This window comes from Netta rufina (assembly GCF_964035555.1).
Source record: "Netta rufina genome assembly, chromosome: 1".
Classification (NCBI taxonomy): domain Eukaryota; kingdom Metazoa; phylum Chordata; class Aves; order Anseriformes; family Anatidae; genus Netta; species Netta rufina.
In genome coordinates, this window is record NC_140123.1 from 54,287,752 (window position 1) to 54,314,108 (window position 26,357).

Sequence of the window (26,357 nt, forward strand, 5' to 3'; positions counted from 1 at the left end):
TAGCCCCAGCAGGAAGCTCAGCACCACAGAGTCGCCCACTCACCCTTCTCAAGAGGATGAGACAATTGGAAAGGTAAAAGTGTGAGAACTCATGGGTTGAGAAAAAGACATTTTAACAGGTAAAGCAAAAGTCACGTGCACAAGCAGAGCCAAATGAGTCCATTTGCTGCCTCCCATCGGCGGGCAGGTGCTCAGCCACTTCCATGAAGGCAGTGCTGATCAAGTTTCTTGGCAAGACAAAGGCCATCGCTCTGAATGTCTCTGCCTTCCTCCTTCTTTACCCTAACTTTTACTGCTGAGCATGGCACCGCACGGTGTGGGACATCCCTCTGGCCAGCTGTCCTGGCTGCCCTGGTGCACCCGCAGCCTCCTTGCTGGCAGGGCAGTGTGAGAAGCTGGCTCCACCCAAGCACTGCTCTGCAACAACCAAAAATATGTGCTATCACTGCTATTTTAATCAAAAATCCAGAACACAGCATCACACAAGCCTCTATGAAAAAAATAAACTCTTATCTCTGCTAAGACCACGACAAGTTTACAGGTCACGTATGAACTTTTAGTGTGAGAATGCTGTGCTCTGGTAGGTCACATCACCAGTTTGGGGGCAGTTTGGTGAATCCCCTGAATAATTTCGGCATGCCTGGCGGTTTGGGCAAAAGCTGGTGGTTTTGGCTGTGCTCCACGTCAGTGAAAAATAAGATAATGTAAGATTGTGACACAGGGATGGCAGAATGGGTAGGTTGAACTCTAGAATTCAAGAGGAGAGGCGCTGCCTCCCTGTTTATGGCTGGGTACGGGCACGAAGCCCCCGCCCCATGAAGGAGCGGTGAGGGGGCGGCAAGGAGAGGCGCTGGGGAACTGAAACACTTTATTGAACTCCTGGCGGCGGCCATTTCAGGTCAGGGAACCCTCCGCCCGCAGCGGCGTCGCGCCGCCTCACCGCGCATGCGCCGCCGCCGTTAGGGCAGCAGGGGGGCGTGCGGCCGCCGGCCGCCCAGCCGCCCAACCTCCAGCGCGCACGCGCGCCGCCAGCACCGGCCTCACCTCCCCACGCCACCCCGGCGCCGCTTCCGCCTCGCGGGCCAATCGGCGGCGGCGCTGCCCCGCGGCGGGCCAATCAGCGGCGCCCACGACCCTCCCCGCCGCAGCAGGAGCCGCGCGGCCGGGGCTCGGCCGGCAGTGTCGCGGCGGGCGTGGGGCGGCCATGGTGTGCGCCGCCGCCTCCGCCGGGCGGCTGGGCCCCGCGCTGCCCTTCCTCATCGTGCTCCTCGACCTGCGGCACCACGGTGAGCCTCCGTCATTCCCCGGGACATTAACGGCCCTCCGGGCCTTCTCCGGCGCTGTCTGAGGGCTTCAGGGCGGTTTGGCTGCGCCTCCCGGCGCCGGCTGTGCGCCCCGGGAGCTGCCAGGCCCGGTTATGCAACCGCTGGGGCCGAGTGGTGCGTTCAGAGAGCGCCCGCCTCACGGCATCGGGTGGCAGCGCGGTCACAGTGTGGCAGCACCCCGGTGTGGCCCTGTGGGGCCGAGTTGGCTCTTTGGCTGTCTGCTCTGGCACGGTCAGGGGAGAAGCAGCAGCTGTGGCAGGCTGAGGGCTCTGCGTGTGGCGGTGCCAGCCTGGTCAATGCCTCTGTGGAATTACTAAAGTCACGTCGCTAATTGGGGGTGTGTTTTCCTAACATCAACTTAATAGAGATGTTTTGGGGTGAAGTACTAAGTTAAGGCCCAGAACCATCACCCGTCACTTACTGAATTTACTTATATTTTACTAATCTTTTAATTCCTGAGTTCATTTTCCAGAAAATGTACTGAAGGGGTTTAGGGATTTCGTGCTACTTCAAAAATGTTTTTTCCCCAAAATACCACAGAGGCATTAATATTCGTGTTTCCATTTGCATCTCGCTGTCTTGATTGTAAAAGTCTGCCTTGTGCCATCTGGTTCGTGGATCAGTGACAGCCTGCATGACCTTCGTACCTTACAGTCAATATCTGTGGATGTTAGTTATATCAGGCCAGTAAACGTGTTCAGTCAGAAATGTTTTGGGATACGTGGTGTCGTGGGAAGTTGCAGTTCATCCCTTCCTGTCCTGTTTCCTGAACCCTTTCCCCTTGAACTCCCTGACTCCTGCCAAAGAGCTCCCGTCTGGCACAGGCTGCCTCTTGGGAACACTTCCCCTTCGTGGCTGCTCACCCACACAAACAGGCAAAAAGAGGCAACTGGGGAGGATAGGGAAATATTGTTCCTCTTTCCCTTCTCCACTCTGAGGAAAAGGTAATAAGGAGAACAAGAAGAAATGAGTTTTAAGTATATGGTGCTCAATTCATTACTGTCAGCCCAGTAACCTCCTCGCCCCTATCCCATGTTTCTGCCCTGAGTTTGGGAAGGTTTTTTCATCTTTCCACAAGTTCTGTGAGGAAGAAACGAGCTTTCTCTTGGCTTTTTGGTTTGCTAAGCTTTGTTTTATTTATGAACTTTGCTTGCAAACTGAGGGAGTAAAACTGCGTGGATGGAAATTGGACATATGTTAACTGGATATGGGGAGGGGATGGTTTTGCTGTGCCCTGAGGCCGCTTGTGAGCTTTTTTCGATCAGCCCTGAAACTGTGATTGCATGTCCACTTCTTCCTTTGCTCATTCTTATCGCTGCAAAACGTGCTGACATGCTTACAGAAGGGCCATACTAATCAGAACCATCCCAAAAGCAGGACTGCCCCTTCACGTGACAAAACAACCACCGAACTCTGTTTAAAAATAAAAGTTCAGCTCCCTTTTTGATTAACTTTAGTGGCGTGCATGTTTCTGCTTGGAAGAACGTGACAGTGAAAATTGTGTTTCTGGTGCACTGTCTTATTTTCACAGTCCCGTGACCCGGCTTGGGCATGAAATTAAAAAAAGTTGAAAATTCTTCAGGGAAAAAAAGGAAGGTATAGATAAGTGTAAAACTGTGAAGCAGTTCTGGAGTTGGAGGGCCAGAAACCCTACCGGGAAGCTCTCAGTTATTTGTAGTGCGTGTATTTAACTGGAAGGACAGGCTGGCTACACCTGTTTGTCTTCCTGTAGGGTGTCAGCACCCAGAGCAGGAAAGCAGGAGCACCTGGTTGCTCTCCGGAGCAGGTCTGTGGACTCTCTGCTCTTGGGTCAGGGAGTAGGTACCCAAAAATGTTGTGCAGAACTCCTGTGTCTGTGCTGGCAGCCCTTGGCTGTCTGCCGTGGGGTGGTTGCTTTGGAGCTGCTGTCTGCTGCCAAAAAGTTAAGTGCTGTGTTTGTGAGCGAGCAGCCCGGCCATCAGGTCTGTGCACTCCTCGGTAGCTCACGGTGACACTGGCTGTTCCTGGAGATCCCTCACTGATTTGTGGTGTTCAGAAAGAGGTAGGGTCAAGTTTTTCCTGCTCAGTAACCCTTAACAGTCACTTCACTCGTTTCCTTTATTTGCTGGTGCTGTCTTCAATATTTTCAAGGAAAAACCTCTCTCCTGCCTGATGTGTTGTGTGGCTGCTGTGCCTTACGAGCATAACGCACGAGCAGGGTGCTGGGCGCTGTAGGCACGTCCTGTAGTGGAAGCTATTCTTAGAGCAGTGCTGATGTGACTGAATGTGAAACGTGGATGCTCCGCGAGGAACTGGAGACGCTGTGAAACTTGAATGCTGTGTTTTGGTGAGCAGAAAGTGCCTCAGAGTAACCTACAGCCCCCTTACAGCATCCAACCCCACATCTCACAACTTTTCAGAGACTTCAGGTATTCCTAAGTGGGGAAAGGCAGGGGGCATGAAGCTCATGGGTCTTCTGTTGTCTCATTTTTGGGGGTAAATTTTGTTATTTCCCGTTAAATATTTCAGCCTGCTTGTGGTTGACGTCTGATTTGTTTCTACCACGCTCCCAAAGCCAGGGGGAATTGGCCTTTTTCCAAGGGCGTGTGTTTTTTTGTTTGTGCCTTACTGTTTGTTTTGGCCTCTTAAAGGACATTGGATGACTCAGTGATCAAAACTTTAAGCTAGGAAAAAAGGCAAGTGTCCATTTTTTTCCTGTAAAACAGAAATTCACGTGCAAGCTACCAAATACTGCATGTGAGAAACTTGTCAAGAAATACTTCTGTGATATTGTCAGTGAAGCTATTTATATTTATTCAGTGTTGTGCACACCCAGTATGGGTTTTAAAATGCATTTTTAATAAGTTCCCCAAATGGACTGTATGAGAAATAATATTATTGTTTTAATTCCCTCTAGTTAAACAACAAAATTTGGGGGTTATTTTATAATTATTTCCATTAATTTAAAAAAGGAAATTTGTGTGACAGATATAATGCAAACCATTGAATTGAAGCCTTTGGATCCAATTGCTTGATTTATCACCAATATTTTTTTTTTCCAAAAGATAGAGCTTTTTCCGGTGGATACAGAGGACATTTTTGTCATTTTTAGCATAGACAGCTCAATGATTTTCTTACAACATGGAATTGAAAGTTATGAACTGTACTGAGGAGTGGAAAGGGAAAATAACAAGGTCTTGGATGCTAAAAACTCCTAAAACGTTGATGACTTGGTGATCAGGAGTTACTGTTCCTTCATTACAAATACTGCTTTGTTGTTTTATCACCTTTCAGTGTGAGAAGTTTTGGTATGCTTTCCTTTAATGTGCCTGGGTAGCGTAACATTTTCATTCAGGCTAAGAATCAACTTTAAAGTGCTACTGAGTTTTTGTATTGAATTTATAGGATCGTAGTCCCACCCCCTGCCATGGGCAGGGACACCTCCCCCCAGCCCAGGCTGCCCACAGCCCCATCCAGCCTGGCCTTGAGCACCTCCAGGGATGGGGCACCCACAGCTTCTCTGGGCAGCCTGTGCCAGGGCCTCACCACCCTCACAGTGAAGAATTTCTTCCTTATATCTGATCTAAACCTGCCTTCTATGCTCAAAAACATTATTCCTTGTCTTATAGCTATACTCCCTGATGAAGAATCCCTCTCAAGTTCATTTCTGATGATTTCAGTACAAAACCTGAGTAAAAGAAATTGCTTCCTCGTATTTGTAGCTCATTGTTTTCTGAGGGTAGTGTATTTAAGGTTTTAACGTATTGACCTTGCTTAAATTTGTGCGTAATGGATGCTGTCAGAAAGCTGTTTATCATGTGCATGTTTTAAGTCACAAATTGGCAAGTCATAGTGAAATTCTTGTGATTTAAAGAAGGCTGGAAGCAGTACAAATAAAAAAAACCACCATTGCTGACTTCATATGTGTACAGCAAGGACTTAAAATCAGCAGTCTTGGCAGTCTTCTTTCCCTGGAGGTTGACCAGCAGCAGTTCGTCAGTTTTGAGCTAAAACCCATCCCTTCTGAAACACACCACTCAAATACAAATTTCATATTACTTCTTAAATGGAAAGAGAATTATAGTTGTTTATATCAAAACTTGCTCTCTGGAAACATTTTGCCTTGGAAATGATAAAGATGAGAGACAAATGTGGTAGATAACCAGTGCCTGAAGTGGCCAAGAGCTCTTAGCAGAGTCCTCAAGTATCAGTAGGGTGAGAGTTTCACTCTGACATCCTTTTGGGCAGGGGAGGGCATGCTGAAAGTTCCTTAGGCTGCAGGTTGTTGTCATATGGAAAAACATCACCCCTGCTTCTGTATCAGTACCAATGTTTATATGTTGTACTATTATTGTATTTATTTGTTATAATAAGCTGCCCATTCAGAACATCACTCTTGTTTTCCTTCAAGGAGCTGAATGTGGAATAAATGCTGACGTAGAAAAGCAACTTGAAATGGGAAAGAAGTTACTGGCTGCTGGACAGCTAGCAGATGCTTTGTCTCACTTCCATGCGGCTATAGGTATGTAATTGAAGAAAGTGACACCTGCAATAAATGTTTCTGCCTTATTTATGTATTTATGCTAGCATTTGCTTCATTACTTAGCCTTTCTTGCAAGTCCGTGAGTCACCAAAGTTGGGGCACCTTCATGCAGCTGCTTGGACTTCAGCAGGAGCCAGGAGAGCTGCCGTAGAATATTTATGCTTTGGTTTTAGTAAAAGAAGCTGTTAAATGGACTGCACGGTACGTGAACGTGCTGTCACTGCTGTTCTGCGAGCTAGTTACATGGCAGCAGGTACATGTGGCTGCAGCACCGTTTGATGAGGTGCTCCCTGTACCTAATCCCGTCGAGATCAGAATTTATCTTTGGCTCTGAAAGGCTGGGTTTATCCCCTCGTTCTTCTTCAACACCTTAAAAAAGTAAAAATAGTCTCACTTTCTTTTTTCAGTCTTGCAGTGGGCAATACCGCAATGGAAATGATGCTGTAAGTTGGATACATTGAAAGGATAGCAAAGGGTACATTCACTGTCTCCCACTCTTACACTCAGCAAGCGAGTTCCTATTTTGGAGTTCTGCATTTGCACCAGCCTGAGAAGTTAAATGCTGCTTGTGTGAATGTTAAAGGAAGGTTGGTGGTTCAAGTCCCTGAACTGAAACACAGAGGTAGACTGCAGCAGTGAAGAGCAGCATCCATTAACACTGCAGTTCTTCAATTACACGTTTTTGTTGTTCTTTTTTTTTTTTTTGTTATAACGTGTGTGTGTGTATGCAAGTGCAGTATTTTCCCCGTGAGAGTAGTAACACTGAGTTGTTATGCAGTAATGAGTTGCACTGCTGAGACACTTCTATTTATGCCCTGGCCTAAAAATAAAATGTAATTGAAATACGGCTGGTTCCGGGCTATTAGTGTTTTCTCCTTCTCTTGCTGTGCCCTGGAAGAACCTCCTCCTGTGGGGATGGTCTCTTCGTCCTTTTGCCTCTCGTGTTGCTGCACAAGTGCTCCCGTGGGATCTGAGCAGAGCTAACGTTAGCAGCGTGGCTTATTCCTTTATTATTGGTTGGGTATAAAGATCCCGTGAAATAAATAAAGATTCTTCTCTGTTTTATTTTTAACTCCTCAGTTCTGTCTACTTGGTGGCACCTCTGTGAGGTTTACCTCTCTGGGTAAATGCTGACTGATGTTGCTTGCTATTACTTCTGGCAGTCAGGATGATTATCTGATGCTGAAAGATGCCTTCTGGGTTAGCTGTTTCCTATCTTCTTTCTTCCTCTGTTTAGAAATAATATTCCTGAACTTCATCTTCTGATTTGTGGTACTCTATGCATTCAGTTATGTGCAGTAAGACTTAATACTAGGTTGTTTCCTTCTCTTAAAGGTAGTAATACTTGAATTTACTTGATGTCCATAATCCTTGTGTACAAGGTGCATACAGCATGGAGGTTGATTTTCAATAATATCATAACCCAGTGCTAGACGTCAATGTTTCCACAGCCAAGAGATTGTGGAAAAAGAGTGCAGATACTTTTTTTCCAGAGAGATTTAACCTAGCACTTTGGTGTTGGGGGTGGCCAGCTATGAAGCTGCTGACCTGCCTTAAGATTTTGGGCAATACTTTGTTGTTTCATTTATTTTCAAGTTGAACTTCAGCCTCTGATGAGGCATGGAAGAGACGTCCTTGTGTTGTTCCTCAGATGTGGGTGTTCTTGTCTACAAATCCTGGATTTTCGTACATATAATTAATTGGACAGTAAATAGTCTGTCTTACACTGTGTATGGTTGTGTGGGAGCTCTAAATTACCTTTTCCTAAGAACCTCAGGAGTAACTGAGGAGAATATGAAGGAGAAAACCTGTTTTCAGAAGCTTATGTTTGCCTCGTGTAGGGGTATCCGTATACGCGGTAGGCTTAGGGTGTTAAAATTGGAGGATCATGAAAGCGTGAGCAGCAGACACCATGAAATGTGGTGGCCTTGAAGTTAGGCTACAGGTTTTGGTGTAGCACCTGGTTTTGTCCCCCCTTAGGAGGGGGTGTTGGTGCCCGCTTCAATATTAGAAAGAAGTTGCTGCTGTCTAAATGGATGATAGGAAGGGTTTATGCATCTGTAATGACGTTGGACTAACATATTGCTCGTTTGGGGATTATTTGTTTGCATTCTGGGTGATGGACAGGGGCTGGGAAGGAGAATAATGAATTAACGTGCTCTCAAATGCGGGCCTGCAGTTTGAGATAAAGGGTAAGTACGCAGGGACTGCTTTTTTCCTGCACAAGGCTAAAAAGATGTACATATTTCTTCTTCCAAAGTCTTAATTATTAGCAATGTACTGTGCTTCTGTAATCTCCATTGTTAAATAATTAAACCGCATTACAAATTACTCGGAACAAATGTTTTATTGATAAATGCAAATTTGTCTTTTCCAGTGGCTTAAAACTCAGGTAATATATTTTTAGTCATTAAAGTTGAGCTGTACCCAGAGGTTCAGTTGCTCGGAGATAGTTCTGATTCCTGTTCATTCGCTTGCAGAGGGAGACTCTGATAACTACATTGCTTATTACAGAAGAGCCACAGTGTACTTAGCCATGGGGAAATCTAAAGCAGCAATTCGTGACTTAAGTAAAGTGGTGGAATTAAAGCAGGACTTCACATCCGTAAGTATTGCTGGGGTTGGAAACTGTTTGAGTGGATACAAAAAATACTTCAAAGGAGGCTGGTTTTCAGGTTTTGCTAAACAGAAATAGGAAATACGTTATCACATTAAACTTTAAATAGGATAAAATAATAGCAGAGGGGTATGTGCTAGAATTTGCAAGTACTCTGAGCACAGTCTGGATAGTTCCTCTGGTAGCTAATGGTTTTATTCAGAGCACGTTCCTCATGGGCTTGTACCAAGTGGTTTTCTTCTCTGTCGTGGTTGTTCCCCTCTCACCAAGGCCGTGAGAGAGCAGATGCTTCTTCTGCCCTCCTGACCAGCAGCTGAGCTGAGGCTTCTCTTCTTCACAAATTTGTAAGATTTTTCGATCAAAATCTTACAAATCACTCGTTTGTCATCTTACATAGCTTCTATTGCTCTAAAAGTTTAATGAGAGAACCCAATATTAGAATTTTAAAAATCATTTATTTCTAATGTTTTTTTTTAAATCTGTGACCACATATAATCAGGACAATGGAGTAAGGTAAACATTCACTTCGTTTTGTGCAACTTCTCAAATGTGTTCTTTTCAATTATGTTTAGGACTACAGTTTTTTTATATAAAAAAAAGTCTATACTTTGGTCTTCAATTATGGTGTGAAGTCATTTTTTACTGTCAAAGCCGTCTTAAGAATGTTAAGAAGACAAAGAGCAGGTGGTGGTATTTCTTATTCAGCTTGTTAGCTTGTAGTAAAAAGAAATGTTTTTTTTTCTGCTAAAGGAAACAGGTTCACTTTCATAATTTCCTGAAGACCCATGTGTAAACTGAAAGAAACTGTCTCGTCTTTAATTTCAGGCAAGATTACAGCGAGGACAATTACTGCTCAAGCAAGGGAAGTTTGATGAAGCAGAGGATGACTTTAAAAACGTGGTAAGTTCTCCAACTTACCTGAATTGAAGAATGGTTTCTGGTTTTAAGTTGGCTTCTGAGCCCAGGTCTCGTCTCAGCTCTGATGCTGTAGAGAATGCGTGTGGATACCAAAGTTCATATCTTCCCTGTCCTTTAAAGGTGTTGTAGTGAGGCTGCTTTGTATGAACAAATGATAAAGTTGGGCTGCAGAAGTGAGGTTGAAATAAGAAGGCATTGCGTGAAGTAGCACAGCACTCTAAAGTTTTGTTTGTGTGTGTGCCTAACACTCTGTGATCTCTCCCTGATGACGCCTGTACTAGAGAGCAGTCTTGGTTCAGAAAGGTGGCGTGGGACTCAGTACATAGTTGAACACTGATTTCCATCACCATTTTCAGGTGACAATGGGAAATGACTGCAGGCCACATGGATCAGGCTCTCTTTCCACTGATTGCAGAGAGATCCTGGCCTCTTAGTGTAGTCACTGTGATGCTAAAATCACTTAATCCAGTGGCATACATCTGCATCTCTTTATCTGTGAAGGAATTCTCCAGCCTTTGTGAAAGTGTTGAAAATACTTTCTCTCTGTTATCAAAAAGTGCTTTGAGTTACCACGCAGCTATAGTTGGCTATTACTCACCTAAAACTCACGTGGGTCGTTTTTTATTTCAGTTATTTCAGTCTCATGCTGCGAAAATAAACCCTAGAACAAAATCCACTTCATCCTCAGATAACACGTGGAACTCATTTTCCTTGGTTTCACAAATTTTCTATGAGCAGGAGGATAAATAAGATTAATTCTTGTATTTGTTTTCTCTTCAATATTTGCTAGTTTGAACAGCTTGCCTGTCCTTTATACCAAAACAAATAGAATTTGCAAGTGTAACTGGTGCTGTCGTGTCGGCTTTCTTTGTCGTGTGTGCTGGAGAAAGCAGCTCTGTGTTGCAGCTTAGAGATGCTTAAAGGAAATGTTACTCGTGAGTACGTGAGACAAAACCAGAGGAGTGACTGCTGCAGTTACAGATGCAGCAGGCAGTGCTGTGTTTGCAGCAAAACAGCAGGGGTTTATCCTGGCCTCTTGCTGCTGCTTCCTCAGGAAGTTTCTCGGGGTGAGCCTGCGGTCTGCAGCTGCATGCCTGGCTGCAGTGCTGCCCTGCTTCTTGCTCTGTGGGAGAACGTCGTGCAGCTCTGGTTAACAGGACAGCTGCTGCAGTAGTAGCTATGGGATGGCAGCGTTGGTTCTGAGCTTGTGTCCGCGTCTCTCCACAGTTACTGGCTCCCTGAGTATTGCTCAATACTGCATACGGAAATGCCTCTCCATTCAACTGTTAAATAACTTGGCTTTTTTTTTCTAAACCAGCTGAAATTCTGAAAAAAATAAAAAGATTGCTGCCTTTGTTCAGCCCAACTGTTTCAGTCTTCAGTTGAGCTTGAAATCTGGAGTAGGACAGAAGAAACTGAGAGTTTCTTCTCAGTGGTTAACTTAGATACCATATTGGTCATAAATTTTAGTGCCACTTCCCTTGGTTCTGTGAACAACATTGCTTATGCACTTCCTTAGTGATTGCAGCAAGTAGTTACAGTGTATTCGAGCAAGGTACGAAGATACTAAAGCAATCCTTCGTAATAGATTAATTTATTCATAGGGTGGATAAATTTTTATGTACACATGAGAGGATGGGAGAAGACGAGGAAGGCTGTTAGAAATGAAGTGGCTTCTAAATTATTTTAAGACTTGAACGTTTTAAACTCTGTATCTTAGCTACCAAAAGCAACACAGGAAAGGTAAACAGTAGTCACTAAGAAACTGACTCATATCATAAATCAGCTGTCAAGAACCTCAAAGGAGTAAGTTGTAGGCTGAAATGAAAAGTCTTCCTACTTCTAGGGCAGACCCAAAGAAGTGCTAGTGGGGTCTCAGTAGCTTTTAGGCAAGGACTCAGTTTTGGTCTTGAATACCTAAAATTGCATGTTTTACCTGTGAGCTGAGTATATAATCTCAAATTCTGCTCCTTGGCTGTGAATGTAGATGAGGACCTGATAGCCGTCCAGCATTTTAATCTGTTGGCTGGGTAGCTACCAACCAGGCTGCTGTCAGTCAGGGTAAGCACACAGCAGAGCAGCAAATGAAGGTGTCCAAACCCGGATTTAATTTACGGTGCAACTTTGGCTATCTGACATTTGTTGTACACATTCTTGAAGTCTGCAAGCAGTCACAGTAGCTGTGTCCTGGTCTGATCATGCATTTCTGCAAGCAGAAGTTAAATATCATGTAAAGATGTTGAAATACAGCACCTTCTCACCATTTATCCCTCTTCTTCACTGCAAGGGAAGTCTTAATGTGGAGAAAAACACCTGCTTTCTTTATGGTGCAGATTTGCAGAGCATTAATGTAGACGGTTGAGGTCATCTATACACTTATAAAAATGATCCAGAGGGAGGTTAATTTGCTAGGTTTTTACCTTAGGTGTTATTTTTTTCCTGAGGAAACAGTTTTCTGGATGAGATAGGCTGGCTTCACCAGAAGAAAGCCTTCTTTGAAGTAGATTGTGTTCCCTTGGATGACAATAGATGTTATCTCGTGTTTTCACTGATGGGGATTTGTTCTTGCTTGGTCAGCTGTTGATTTTAAGGCAGGGGATCAGATTTTTAAAATGCTCTCTACTTCTGAGCTGGAGAAACCAGATCAAGGTGTAGAAACTAAGAGTGGTTTTAGATGAACTGCTCAAAGACAGGCTTGTAGGAGGAAGGCAGTTTGCATTTCCCTGTATGATGTTTGCATTAACAGTCAGTGTTGCTTTCCCTGCCTACCAGAAGCTGCAAGCTGTAACGAGCTGCCTGCAAATGCTGTGTTCTCACAGCGTATTTCAGAAGTTTGTCAAATCCCAGTCGAAGTGCTGAAATGCCTGTTTTCTTCCTGTCATCCCTCCATTCTTGCTTGGAGTTGTGCTCCTTGAAAGAAATATCTGGATAGTAAGATGGAGGGAGGAAGAAAAATCTCAGGAACGGAGTAGGCTGACAGGTAAACTTCCCAGCCTGTAGCAGCAACAGTTCTCTGTACATCTTAAAAGAATCACTGAAAACTTTCTGCCAGTAAAATAGTAAACCTATACTTTAATGTGTACTTGTGGAAAGAAAAAAAAAAAAAGCCTTTAAATTATTTCTATGCAGTTTTAGAGTATGTGGGGAAGTTTCCTGAGGACCCTAAACCTCTTTAAAGTTACCTGGTTGCTGAGCAGAGCGGTTCTTCTCTTTGGATATCTCCCTTCTATCTGTCTAGCTCTTGTCAGAGTGCCCAGGATGAAACAGGGATAAAGCAGAAGTCCTTGGGTGAAAAAATTGAAAACAAAGTTACTGATCACGGTGTTTAATACCATTAATTTCTCCACTCCAATTTTGGTTAGCTGGTCATACGCATTAATGTCAAGTTCCTTCTGTTCTGGTGAGCAGTTTCCAAGCAATAGCAGTAAGCAGGGTGGGTTCGTGGCACATCAACACTCAAATCTAAGGCCTCAGTCCATGAAAACCCTGCAATATTTATCTTTAAGCATGTGGTTTTCAGTGAAAATAAGGGGATAATGCTATCCTTTGGTTTATGAAGGCCTTCTGAAAAGGATACAAAAGTGATTGAAGCTTTGGCTGCCCTTTGGATGTGCCTTGTAATATCGTTTGTGGCCCTGCTGATGTCCTAGAGAATGACAAGCATCCGAGTTACTGTGTAGGAGATGCAAAAACTGCAAGGATTTTTAGGACAGAAAAACTGCCACTTCTGCCTAGCCTGTTGGAAAGTGTGAAAGGGAAAAAGTTGTTAAATATATTACAGTCAGGAAAAAAAGTGGGATTTGAAATGTTCACAGTTGCATTTTGTTGTAATAAATACTCCAAACTGAGGTGCCCTCAATGTGCTTCTGAGGGAGACAGAATTGCACAGGCACTTAAAACCTGGAAACTGAAGTTTCCACTTGCAGTTCCACTAGATGTCAGCCAAAACTAAGTGACTGAGCGCTGCATTTTTGCAGATCCTTTTTTTTCCAATCTAGTGAAGCCTGTGGTTGTTGCAAAATATATAGAACAATACTTTTCCGTGGCTGGTTGGCCAGCATTTTGGGTGGAGGTGAAGGAGACAATCTCCTGGCACAAGTTAACCTGATCAAAGTCACTCAGCAAACTTGCGTTGGGTGTTTTGAATTTCTCTTAACCAGATTACATTAGCAGTGGATTGTTTCCACATACGTTGCTCTGTGGTAACACGATCATCTGCAGCTTCCTGAGTAAAAGGTATTTAAACACTTACTGCCTTTTTCCATCTAACATCATAGCTGTTACCTCATATGTTGCTCTGCCAGCACAGAACTTTCCTGTCTCTTCTGCAGTGCATGGATGCCTTGATCTTTGATAAAACAAACAAAAGAGGTCCCGGCCTCCCCCCAAAAAAGCTTTTCACAAGCCTACTCAATTTGCTGTTGTTGTTGTTATAGTCAGAAGCACGGAAAAACAAGGAAAATGTTGGGGTTGAGGAACTGAATTCCTGATAGGTTTTTCCCTATTGCCCTGAGCGCAGGAAGGTAATGTGGAAGTTTTGAGTCGAGTCCTTGAGGTGAAGTTCAGTGGAAGCCAGCCTCCTTGCGGACAGTGAAGAAGAGAGAGAGAGGCACACATGCAAATGCTTTTTAAGTCTTGCTTACTGACAACAACAAAGCTATTCCCATATGCTGGCTTCTCCCTTTCTCTAAAGGAATTAGTTGCAAGTTGATTTTTTTTCAGTAGTGAGCAAAAGCTGCTGTAACAGATGGCTGATGCTTGTTGCTGCAACTGGAACTGCAACCCATCTAGCATTGCCATCTGAATGCAGTAAACCTCCAGGACTGCCAAGGATGCTCTGCTGGAGAGCAGTGGCTGCGTTCTGGAGCATCTTCACCGCTAGCAGTGTGCTCATCCAGCTGCCCTGTGCAGAGCAGAGCTTCGAGTTGGTGCAGGGTGATGAAGGGTGCAGAGGAGTAATTGAAAAGTGATTTGTTATCAGTAGCGGTGTAAAAGGCTTCTGATCACTGGGCAAAAGGACAGGAAAAACTTCAAGTAAAGCAAAATGACAGTGTCAAACAACTGCATTACATTTCCAGCTTTTTTTCTTGGAGCTTAATGAAGAGGCCTTTTTTTAACCTGTAAATAACATTACTGATTAAAACATGATAATAATACACTCTACACTCAAACTCTTAATTATTTACTATTTTCATGATACATGGAACACAAAAACTTAACAGCTTAATTTTGAATGATAGCTTGAGAGGTTTCCCTTTGCTTTGACATGCCAGTTTGTACTGTCTAAAATTATCTCAGATGTTTCACTCAAATGGTCTTTATTACAATCTGATTTGTCTGCGTGATTGTAAAATTGCTTCTCATATTCCACTGCTGTGCTCCAAATAAATTACAAGAAACATTGTGTGTCTAAGGAGTGCGGTTACTATGAGATAAGTTGAAATGGGAAAAGCTCATCTGTAGAAAAAGCTCTTAATTTTTGAAAGAAGATGATGCTGAGAAATCAAGGGAGAAAGTGAAGCCAGTCAGCTGGAACTAAAGAGGTCAGGACCTGGGAGAGGTTTGTGTTCTTGGAACTTCTTAAATTGCAGATGCAGGGCTCCAGATTTGAGGGAGAATGAGGATGCAAAACAGCAAGGGTTTGTAGGCAGAATTTCTGTGCTAACCAGAAGAAAAGCTTCTTGAAACATATAGTAAGAGTCAACTTACCAAGAACAAAACTCTTTGATCGCATCCCTCTCTCGTGCTGGGATAGAGTGTGGAGGGGGATAAAGGAGAATTTTCGGGTCTAAGTACAACTTGATTTCTGCCAGTAAAATGAAACAACTTCATAAAGGGTCAGGAAGACTTCAAATGAAGAATCGAAGACAGAGGTGTGGGACCTGGTCGTGCTTTTCATGTTGCGTTAAGGCTTTTCTCTTTTATATGCTTAGATATGAGAATTGGGAAATTTTGTTAAAGGAGTTCTGAGGGCTGATGCTGAATTACGTTAGAGACTTAAGCACAAAGTGTGAGCGTTTGAAGAGCTCGCTGATTAGAAGAAGGGAAAGGGTAACTTCAAGGGTAAAGGAGGAGAGAAAAAGTATTGGATGACTTTGAGGGCTTGGTAATTTTAATCGACGGTCTGTGTATAAAATACAAGGTAGTGCAAGTTTTGATTAAAATAAAAATCCTGGTCCAGGAGAGGAATTGCTGCGTACGATGCGTCCAACGGTGAGTGATCAAGCAGGGTGAGGGGAGGAATTAGGAGCTCTCGAACTTCTGACATCTCGTATGAAAGCTGAAAATGTCTCCGGAATTCAGAGTTGGAAACACTTCTGGAATTATAAAACTCATTTTACTTTATTTGCAGCTTTAGTCAGTTCTCCGTGGTATGATTACCAAAAAGAGATTCTGGAACAGGCAGTTCAGCCTTTCTTCTTGTTAATGTTTGCAGCTCAAATCCAATCCCAGCAATAATGAGGAAAAAGAAGCTCAGACTCAGCTGACAAAATCTGATGAGCTACAGCGCCTGCATTCCCAAGCATTATCTGCCTACCAGCAAGAGGATTATGAAGCTGCGATCTCTCTTCTTGATGAAATCTTGGCAGTAAGTGTGAAGTAAAACGATGCAGGGAAAGGGAAGAGCTCCTGTCCGATGTATTTTGGTTCAATAACTTCTTTGCTAATGTGCAAACACACGGTGTAATTGGCGTGGTTTTGCTGAGCACCACGAATCCATGCTGAGGCTGGAGAGCGCAGAGTGCTGAGTGAGCACTAGCTGCAACAAAACAAATAATAAAATAAATCATTGTTATGGTTAAAGATAAGTCTTCAACCAAGCTTTTGCTGTGGGGCAACTTTCGGATCATCTTCTGCTTTTTCCACAGCTCAGTATTCCTGAGGGGGAGGGGGGAGTTGTTCTCCAACCCAAATACAGGAGGGATAGGTGGTTTGCATCTAGATTTTTTTCTTTGCTAATATGTAGGCACTTTGTGCCTGCTAAATATGAAGTTACATAAAGGGTGGATCATCACTGTGAAGCAGGTACCTTCTTGTCTTGAGAAAACGAAGTAACAAATTATTAAGAACATCACCAAGTAAAAAATGTGTAGAGCTATGTTCTCTAAAACCATGGTTTAAAAACAAAGGATAAGACCCAGAAGAAATTCTATAAAATGAATTATGATAGGCAATTCCTTTTGAGTAATTATTCTTGCCATACTGTGACACTGCTACCTCTGTATAAATCTTCAAAATCCAGATATTGAGGTCAAATCTTGCTTTGCTGAAACTTACTCACATGCTTCTTCCTGGAGGACAGCTGACAGCTCGGTCCTTGCTGTTCATTTACTCCTGTTCTTTTGGGAAGATACAATAATTTATGGTTCTGGTACCCTTCCCTGGAGGCTTAGCAGACTGTCTCTGTTTAAGCAGTGCCAGGAGATTTAATTCATCTTACTGCATGAGCTCACTGAATCACTTACAAATTCTTCAGGCCTTTGTTTTCCGTTTGGGCAGGTGCATCGCAGCATCCAGCAGGAAGCAGAGATGCTAATTTCGTGCGCCCTGCATGCAGCTCGAACCTTATGCTACTGCAGTTGGCAAAATGAAACTTAATGGGGTTTGTGTTTTGTGTTGGGGAGGGACAGAAGTGAGGTGTTATGGACCAAAGTCAAGCTTTAATTTTGATTTCTCAAGGTTTGTGTTTGGGATGCAGAGCTGCGGGAACTTCGAGCTGAGTGTTATATAAAGGAAGGGGAGCCAAGCAAAGCCATTAGTGACTTGAAAGCCGCTGCCAAATTAAAGAACGATAACACTGAAGCCTTCTATAAAATAAGCAGGATATATTATCAGCTTGGGGACCATGAGTTATCACTCAGGTAATTTCACTGTTTACTGTAATTATAAGAATTGAGACAAAATGTGCTGATGTAGGGCATGATAAACCATGAAATATCTGCTGTCTTTTTGTTTTTGGATGAAGTAGCAACTCTGGGCTGGACCTGATAAGGGAAACTCCTTTCCAGAAGCTAAGAACTGTGAAGACATCGTGTTTATTCTTGGCAGAGCAGCCATCAATGCTGCCTGAGCAATTTTTATTCTTGTTTAGATGCTACAGTGTAGAAAAAAGAAGTTGCTTACATTTGCTGCTGTTGTTATATTTCTCTGTCCTGGAAGAAAGTGCTTCTCTAAACTTGGAGACTTGTATTTTTAAACTTTGAACCTACTTTCAAGTTAAGTTCACAGTGAAAACAAAAAAATGTTTGAGTTGAGCCCTGGGGTTGCCCAGTCCAAACTGCTAACTTCATATTCCTTGTGCTCAGATGGACAAATGATATAATTAATTTCCACATACAAGTGGTTTCTGTGACCTCAGATGCATTTGTTGCATCTTCAGACTCCTTCCAACACCATTCTGGACCAGAATCCTTTCAGTAAGACATGAGGCTGAAAAAGACATGGTCTGTTTTCAGCCCCCGTTTGTTTCTGTTCTTGGCAGCATTTGACAAAGGATGGAAATGTCATGTGTGAATACAGTAACACAAATAGGTTTTACATCTGGCAAACAATTATTTCTGTACGTTCAACATGGTGAACACCAAATAGCTGAAGTGTTTGCCTTAGACATCCCTCTTTCAGAATATGAGCTCTGTGGAGCTCACAGCTTATTTTCATGGTGACTTCCGGTAGCTGACCATCACTTAGCCTAGTGATTTCAAGAAGTGCACTCGAGAGTTGTCTGAGGAACAGAATAGCACCAGAATGAAAGAATAAGGTTCTTTATTCTTTCCTCACACTGTTTTTTTGAGTCAGAAGATGTGCTAGTGCTGTAGCTCTTAGATTTGCTGGGTGATTAATCTTGTCTTCCATTTTTTTTTCTCTTCCCATAACAAGCTTAATGATTTTCAAATAAATGGTTTTGTCTGTGCTTAGGAACAAAACAAGTTTTTTTGATCGTGTTCCGAAAATAACACTATGGTTGTGCTGTGCTGACTCCTTTTTAACGTATAGTTATGTGTATGTATTAGTTATACATCAATTTTATTCATTTGTGACTGGATTCTGGAGGTTTTTGCTTGTTTAAGACCTTTTCCTAGTTTAAAAGGTATGGGTCTTAATCAGAGTCTCATTAAATGGTCCTCACAGTGAGAAGTCTGGCTCAGGTTTGGCAGATAACTCTGTCAAGTGGAGCTTTGGGCCTTACCTGAGTTTTGTCTGTTCCAGGCAGCATAAATTATGCTTACACCTTACATATATTTTTTAATATACCTAAGCTAAAGGAAAACTACAATTGTCTAACTGCTGAATGCAATGAAATTTCCAGAGTGTGTTTTTCTTTTACAGTTTCACTCAGATACTAACGTAATGCTTTTCAATTTTAGCATATTTAGCAATAAAAAATAATGAAAAACAAACAAACAAATATCCCTGTATCTTTAGGAAGACATTTTTTCACTCACTTTAATTTTTAAATAAAGGGAGAGATTGTGTAAAGAAGTCAACTGTTGCTTTGGACAGATTATAGATGCTGCGTTATGTCTCTAGATGAGATTCCATGACGTGTGGTGTTTTCTCTTATTTCTTTCTCCCCGTGAAAAGTGAAGTCCGGGAGTGCCTGAAACTTGACCAAGACCATAAGCAATGTTTCTCTCTCTATAAACAAGTAAAGAAACTCAACAAGCAGATTGAGTCAGCAGAAGAATTCATCAGAGAAGGCAGGTAAGTGTTCATTGTCGTACGTTCAAATCACTACCAAGGCACCAACTAATTATTGACTGAGGAGCTGATTAAGTAATGCTTTTTGCATCTGTCAGTTGAAGTGGATAACTGAGCACAGCTCTCAAATTACAATTAAAATAAATATTGACTCGTAGTCAATTCTGAATCCTTCTTGATACCACTGTCTTCTTTTTGCATACTTTATGGAGCAGGTATTAAGACCAAGGTAGGGATAATATTTGTTAACTCTCAAGTATTGGAGGATGTAATCTTCAGACTGAAGACACCAAGCGCTCCTGGGTGCCTTGAAAGCTGAAGTGGATCTGGCTGCTAGGTCTTTTTATGTACCTTGTGTAATGCTTCTCTATTCTGTTACTTCTTGCTTCATTTCAGTTTTACACCTTCCCAAGTGTGCAACATCCAACTGTAAGAAGCCCTAGCAAGTGATTAAACACTGTCAGGGTGGCTCTTTAAAAGGAAGTGCATCAGGAGAAAGTGAATCAGCACAACTGAAGGCTGTTTTCTTAAGTCAGCAGTCCATTCGGGCTCTTCTCACTTCAGTTTTCTCTTTAATTCAGTATCAGCACATTTTCAGGGACTCTTCCGAGAGCTTGAATTTCTTCTAGCTTGTAGCAGCCCCTGAGTTCAATCACACACTTGCATACCTAGGTGAGCGTTCAAGTCTATTTCTTACTAACTGTAGAACTTGAGTGTCTTTGAACCTTCACAGCAAAAATACATTTTGCTACGTGGCTTGCTGAAAATAGTATAGGAAGAAAACAGCTTCCTGGTTCAAACTGGCATAAGATTTTTTTTTGGCACCACAAAAGGCAATTAGTATGGTGCTCATGCCAGGACAGACTTAGTCCATCTCGAATGTCAAAACTAGAGAAGCTTTTTTTTTTTTTTTGGAAGTGCTGAATGGGACATTGGGCAGGAAGCAAATCTAGACACTTCTGTTGGTATGCTCTCTGGGAATGCAGTCATGGTGTTCTGCAAAAGCCTGCTAGGCGCAGTGCCTGCTCTTCTGTTTTGAAGCACAGGAGAGGGAGCGGGAATATAATTCTTAAAGTGGTTGAAAAGCTTTTCATAGTGTTGCCTCCCATCATGCCTTTGAGACCTTTACAGCCAAGGTACGTTGTTTGGAGGATGGGAAAATCTGGATTTTAAGATTTCAACATCTGCAAATAAATTGCAGCAGCCCTAAGTAGTTATTACATTTCGTAATAGTGTGCTCTGTAATTAAAACAGGTATGAAGATGCTATCAACAAATATGACTCTGTTATGAAAACTGAGCGAGATGTCCCAATTTATGCTACTCGTGCCAAAGAAAGGATCTGTCACTGTTTGTCCAAGGTAATTCTTGCTTCCACTTGCCTCTCCAAATTTCTGTAAAAGCAAAACAAAGAGCTCCACCCATGAACTTGATTTTACTGTCTCCTCTTTAGAATCAGCAGGCTACAGAAGCCATAAAAGTTTGTACAGAAGTTCTGCAACTGGAACCAACCAACGTGAACGCCCTGAAAGACAGAGCAGAAGCTTATTTGCTGGAAGACCTGTACGAAGAAGGTAGGGTTGTATGCATCTTGTTCCTGCCTTTTGGTGGGCGCTTAAAATGCAGTTAGTGTTTCAGAAATTTTTAACATGCACTTTTGATTCCACACTACGCTGTTATCCCTAATCAGCACTGGTAGTAGCACATTTACAAAAATATCTGCTGTTAATTTTGTCTTGATTAGTATAAGTGGTGTGCACTTGTTTTAGCTAGAGTGTTCTTTACAACAGTGGGCTGTGTTCAGGATCCTTTATGAGAGCGTTCAGCTTATTCAGGCTTAAACACATTTTATATAAACAGTAGTGCCAGAGCAGCATTTATGGACAAAAGGTAATTATGGTTAGGTCATGTAAGCCCATTTTAGGAGCTTCCTTTTAATGTCCTTAGATGACAGAATGAAGCAAGGCTGTCCTGTACCATAGTGTGTGCTCAGAGTAGAGGAGGGGAGGCCACTGTTGCACCTCCCTGGGTCTCTGTAACGCTGCCAAGAGCAGTAAACTGATTCTGTTCTTGACACTGCATTTCTTGTGCTGTAGAGCTGTAGAGCAGGGAAGTGACAAAAGGGATGAATCTTCAAGTGCTGCCTCCCCAGAACACACCCGTGTGCCATCACCCCACATCTTCCAGCCAGGGATGTTTTTGGGGTTGTGCTGGACCCGCTGGCCATTCCTCCTCTCCCAGAAGACCGAGAACCACGGGGCTGGTGCTCGGTGCATATGCAGCCTTGGAAAACAGGGACTGAGTAATCGGTCTCTCTGAGTACACCACTATGTTGTTTTGTAGCTTCCTTAGAGTACGAAGTGCTTGTGCACTATAAAAATCTTCAAAATTTAATTTAGCGAATCTCATTTCCACGAGGAACCAGGCTTAAGAAAGAGACTTGAGCAATCTGTCTGTTCCTGTGCTCACTCACGCGGCAGTTTAGGAAGCCTTGGGCTGCTTCAGTGAAGTGCGATAAAGGAGGGGACTCGCAGGCTTTAAATCCGCTGGAAAACCAGCTCCATTAATTTTAATGCTCCTAGAACAACTTCCCTTTTCTGTGTTTTCTGTGTTCTGGTACTGGGGCTTCAGCTTCACGACTGAACCAAAACCCACTCAGTTTAAACACAGAGACAGCAGCTCTCACAATGGCATGCTTGGATTTTTTTGTCTGTTGAGGAAATGAATCAGATGATACTGCTCACCTCTTGAAGTAAACGTCACAAGTGAGATCTATTTTATTTTTTCTTGCTCTTCTTGACTCAAACGCTTGAAACCAAGGTGTAAGGAGGACTGGAATGGCTTCAGGCAGCCCTTTTTAGCAGCCTTGTGGGCTTTGTGCTCCAGAAGTGACCTAGTCCTGGGCCTTCGCTGCTGAGGCTGGCAAATCCCCTTCCTTGTAAGAAAGGGTGGAAGACAGCAGCGTTTCTGAGAACATCCTAAGGACCTTTATACAAAGCTTCCCCCACCCTTCAGCTTCAGCTGCTGTGAAGTGAGGGCTGACTTCTCCCTGCTGTAGGGAGCAGTCGAGTAATTAAAATCCCAGCCTCATATTTAAAGTGGGAAATTGATTCTCCCCTGAATGAAACCCCAAGCGGGAGGCACCTACGTCCTGTTTAAGGACAGGAAATCTCCAAGTGCTTATCATTGAAAACTTTGAAGGAGATCATTGTCAAATGCTCAAGATGCACTTGAGGATGTATAGCTGAGCCCTGATTCCCATTAAATGCCTTTAATTACTTCATAATCACACGGGATCCAGGGCTCGTCTGTGAAGACAGATGTGTAATGAATCCCTTCCTGGCACCTCCCTGTAAGTACAGGAGTCTGTTAGTCTATCGAGTATCCAGCACAAGTTCTTTCAGAGAGGAAGGAGAAGCATTTGCTGCTGCAGAATTGCTCAGGACATGTTTCATCTCCCCACCCTGCTATGGTGCAGGAGGCAGGCCCTGTTCCTGTGAGCGTTACAGCTTCAGTTACTGCTCTGACAGAGTCGCTCTGAAGCAGCAGGCCAGTCAGAAGAAAGGACAATTCTTGTGTAAGCTCGGGAGGCATCAGTGCTTTTAGAAACCGTGGCTGAGAGCAGCTGATTAAATACCTCACTCAGCATACCTGGAATCAGTAGCAAGTCTCCTGCTCTCCTAACGATATTTTTGTCATCAGGAAGCTGTCACCCTGCTCCAAAAGCGCCTGGTCCCACCCCTCACGTGTGGACAGAGCTCAGCTCTGAAATATTTGCCCCTTAAGCGGCATCGTTGCCAGCTGTGGGGTGTGCTGTGGAGAGAGAAAAAGTCTTGGGATGATAAAACAGCATAACGAAATTGCTCCACTTTCGTTTCTATCAGTTCCAGCAGTATCTATTAGGCACGTGCATTAGTGTAATTGTTAAAAGTCTCACCCAGAAGCAGGATGTTTTGTTCCAGCAGCAAGTAACAGCATCCGGTGATGTGAAAATGAACAGAAATTTAGTTTTGCTTGTAACAGTACGTGAAATTGTTGGGGCACTGGAAGTGCTGCTTGGATTATATATATATTTTTTTTCTTCAATAACCAAAACAAGATTGCGGTGGAATCAGATGTCTGAATAGCACGGATTCATTAGCACTTCCTGCTGTCTTGCTCAGAAACAGTGGAAAACAAATGTAACACCTGCTGAGAAATAGCATCTGCTTGGAAATAATCTGCTGCGAGTGCTTTGTCTAACTCGAGAAACCTGGGAGACTTGGATCTGCAGATGAGACTTGGAGGATTACGACAGTGAAAGAAGAGGAGGCTCATTAAGGGCTTCAACAGTTGCCTCCCTTGATAAATCTTGGTATCAAAGAATACCTAAAATTGGTGTCTTAAGCATTTGGGTACTACTTCCAGTAATAATGTGGTGTACATCAAAAAAGGTCTAGAAATGAGAGCTCCTCAACATTCACGAGTGCAGCACAGCACCTCCCTTGCTCTCCTGCTTTTATTTCAAGAGTTGCATTTGCCAGGGATGAAAGCATGCCTTTAGGGTAGTGGGGGGACACAACGACAGAACACCCAAAGCTTAAAATGAAGCTGTCTGTGGGATATATTGATATTGAGGCATCGAAAGAGAGTATTTGTCTTTCACTAAGTGTCATAATTGTGGTGTTGCATACATGCATTTACTTGGTAATGTGAAATCTGGCGTCCTTGTTGTTAAAGAGACTTTCTGCTTTCTGTCGGGTTGAGTGCACGTGCTGGGAGAAGGAACCTTAATGTAAAGCTTGTGTACAATGTCAACTGCACGGCAATGTATGGGACTAACGCTGTGCAGCTGGCTCTTCAGTTACTGCACACTGAAACTTCTCCATTCCTCTTCTGTCCCAGTCTGGCTGCTCGTTATGTTCATCCCTAGGACTCTAGCGTCTCGAAGAGCATTCTGGCTGGCTGCTAACAACCTCTCTTCTCCTCCCTTTCCAAAAAATGCAGTGAATCTAAAGAAAGAAAAGTACCTCATTTATATGTGAACGAGAACCTCCTCTGCCCGAGCGTTTTCTAATTTGCAAAAAGCACATTTGGCAAGTTCAAGTTCCTCTGTTTATAAGTGGTAACAGCAAAACTTCAGTTTTGCAGAGCGTTTGAGTTCTTGTTGAAGTTTGTGAGGAGTTATGTCATGCTTTTTCCATTTTCTTCTTTCACAAAGCTATTAAAGACTACGAAACTGCTCAAGCCAACAGTGAAAATGACCAGCAGATTCGGGAGGGGCTCGAACGAGCCCAGCGGATGTTGAAGCAATCACAGAAGAGAGATTACTATAAAATCTTAGGAGTAAAAAGGTGAGGCATTAATATCTGAGACGATGACGTGGATGTTGGCTATAAACTATCACATGTTAGCAAGTCGATCACTTGGATTTGTTCTGCTGCTTATTTTTTGTTCATGTCTTACTACCTTCACTTTTCTACTGCACTAGGTGAGCAGTGTTCAGCTTTTAAGTAGCATTTGTTTAAAATTCGTTTAGAAAGAATAGGTAGAAACTACCGTTGGGAGGGAAGGAAGGAAATGCCTTGGCAGGAAATCTTTAGTATAGATGATTGAAAGTGAGGTGAATGACCAGGGGAAGAAATGAGGACTGGGAAGAATTACTTAAAGCAAGAAACATAAAATTGTGGCAGATATGATGATGGATCAGGAGAGTTTGAAAGGACTGAATGAAAGAGGTATCTGAAATGCTTTTGCCTAGAAAAACTGACAGCTTCTCTTTGTAAAGAGAACCAAACAAATGTTCAGTTCTGAACCAGTATCGGTCATCTTCCTAACTGAGAACTAATTCAATCCCTGCTCTGTGCTTTTTGTCTCACCTTACTGTAAATCCTTCAGACTGGGAACTGTACTGCTGTAGTAGCACCTTTCCAAAGAGAGTAAATGGATAGCAAAGCAAAGAGGAGTCTTTAAAGCTACAGCCTCCTTCCTCTGTATTTGTATGGATGTCCAACATCACCTTAAGAAGGTTAAATAGGATCTTGTAATTCTCTTGATGCCCTGAATTCTTTTCCAGTGTTTAAAATAAGCAAGTAGATTGAGGAATGTGGCACATGCACAATTAGAAGGCTTATAAGTGACCTATAACTTTATCCATTCAGAAACGCCAGAAAGCAGGAGATCATAAAGGCGTACAGAAAGCTGGCGTCCCAGTGGCACCCTGACAACTTCCAGAGCGAGGAAGAAAAGAAGAAAGCAGAGAAAAAATTCATTGATATAGCAGCTGCTAAGGAAGTTCTTACTGACCCGGGTAAGGCTTGTTTTTATGAAGTTCCTTTACTTTATGACCTTTTTTGGGACCTTAAAAATGCAGCAAGTGTAAGACACAACAAACATACCAGGTTCCCTTTTTCTGCTCTCCCCTTAACCATTTTGAGAAATGGTGGGACTCAGCTGCTCCAAGTGTGACTGTCCTGGCCCTTTTGAAATTCCAGCGTGTTCTGTTGGACAGCCGGGTACTGGCTTGCCTTGTGTTAAACTAAATGATTTATTTGAAGGCCTTAGTACAGGGCTCTCACAGGGCTGGAGGCTTTTCTCCTCTGCCAGTGTTCTGGAGAGCTTTGAGAGACTCGGAAGGAATTAGTCAGGTTCCTACAAATGCTGCCAATATATGTGATAACAGCAGTTCTCTGTTTTAGGGGTGGTTCCGAACCACTTTTTTGGTCTTCAAAGTCACTTTGCGTTGCTGTCCTGCCTGCAGTGCCACCGTTCCACCTTGTTGTTTTCCTTCTTTCAGAAATGAGGCGGAAATTTGACGCAGGAGAGGACCCACTGGACGCGGAGAGTCAGCAGGGTGGGGGCAACCCTTTCCACAGGAACTGGAACACGTGGCAAGGATTCAACCCCTTCGGCTCGGGAGGAGGACCATTTACATTCAAATTTCACTTCAGTTAGAGCCAGGACTGTTTTCGGGTGGCTGCTGCTGTTTTTTACTTAATTCGTTCAAAGAAAATAAAAACTCTCTCAGTACCAGACCCCAAAATCTTAATTTCTAACGTTGTCCTTATCCCAGAGTCTTACGGCACTAGAAGAAAGCTCCTTCTCTCTTTTAGTGCTCAAAGGGTTTGCTTTGTGGCGAGCTTGACGAGCTTATGCTGGTGGGGGGGAGGTTGAGCAAAAGGGTTTTGTTACAGCCCCTGTGTTTGTTGTGGATGCGCAGGAGACGTTTGTTCATTCCTTTGGGTGGAGAAAACAGTAAGAGGCTATTCAGGGCAACACTTAAACGCATCTTTAGGACT

General features: G+C 43.2%; 1 protein-coding gene across 1 annotated transcript; it reads left to right on the plus strand.

Moving 5' to 3' along the window:
• Positions 1–1,134: 1,134 nt before the first annotated feature.
• On the plus strand, positions 1,135–26,093 carry DNAJC3 (DnaJ heat shock protein family (Hsp40) member C3). The gene is made up of 12 exons (XM_084288847.1): positions 1,135–1,286; positions 5,716–5,826; positions 8,328–8,452; positions 9,290–9,364; positions 15,819–15,971; positions 17,063–17,244; positions 18,965–19,084; positions 20,336–20,441; positions 20,534–20,654; positions 24,281–24,413; positions 25,221–25,369; positions 25,856–26,093. Exons 1-12 carry the CDS (start codon positions 1,205–1,207, stop codon positions 26,011–26,013), a joined length of 1,515 nt encoding a protein of 504 aa, XP_084144973.1. The 5' UTR covers positions 1,135–1,204; the 3' UTR covers positions 26,014–26,093.
• The last annotated feature ends 264 nt before the right edge of the window (positions 26,094–26,357 follow it).

What these genes read in the sequence shown, in the direction of transcription:
- DNAJC3 (XM_084288847.1), top strand. Translation starts at nt 1,205, where the DNA reads ATGGTGTGCGCCGCCGCCTCCGCCGGGCGGCTGGGCCCCGCGCTGCCC. An exon ending in AAAATCTTAGGAGTAAAAAG is followed by an intron (nt 24,414 to 25,220) that starts GTGAGGCATTAA and finishes TTATCCATTCAG; the next exon opens with AAACGCCAGAAAGCAGGAGA. An exon ending in GGAAGTTCTTACTGACCCGG is followed by an intron (nt 25,370 to 25,855) that starts GTAAGGCTTGTT and finishes TCCTTCTTTCAG; the next exon opens with AAATGAGGCGGAAATTTGAC.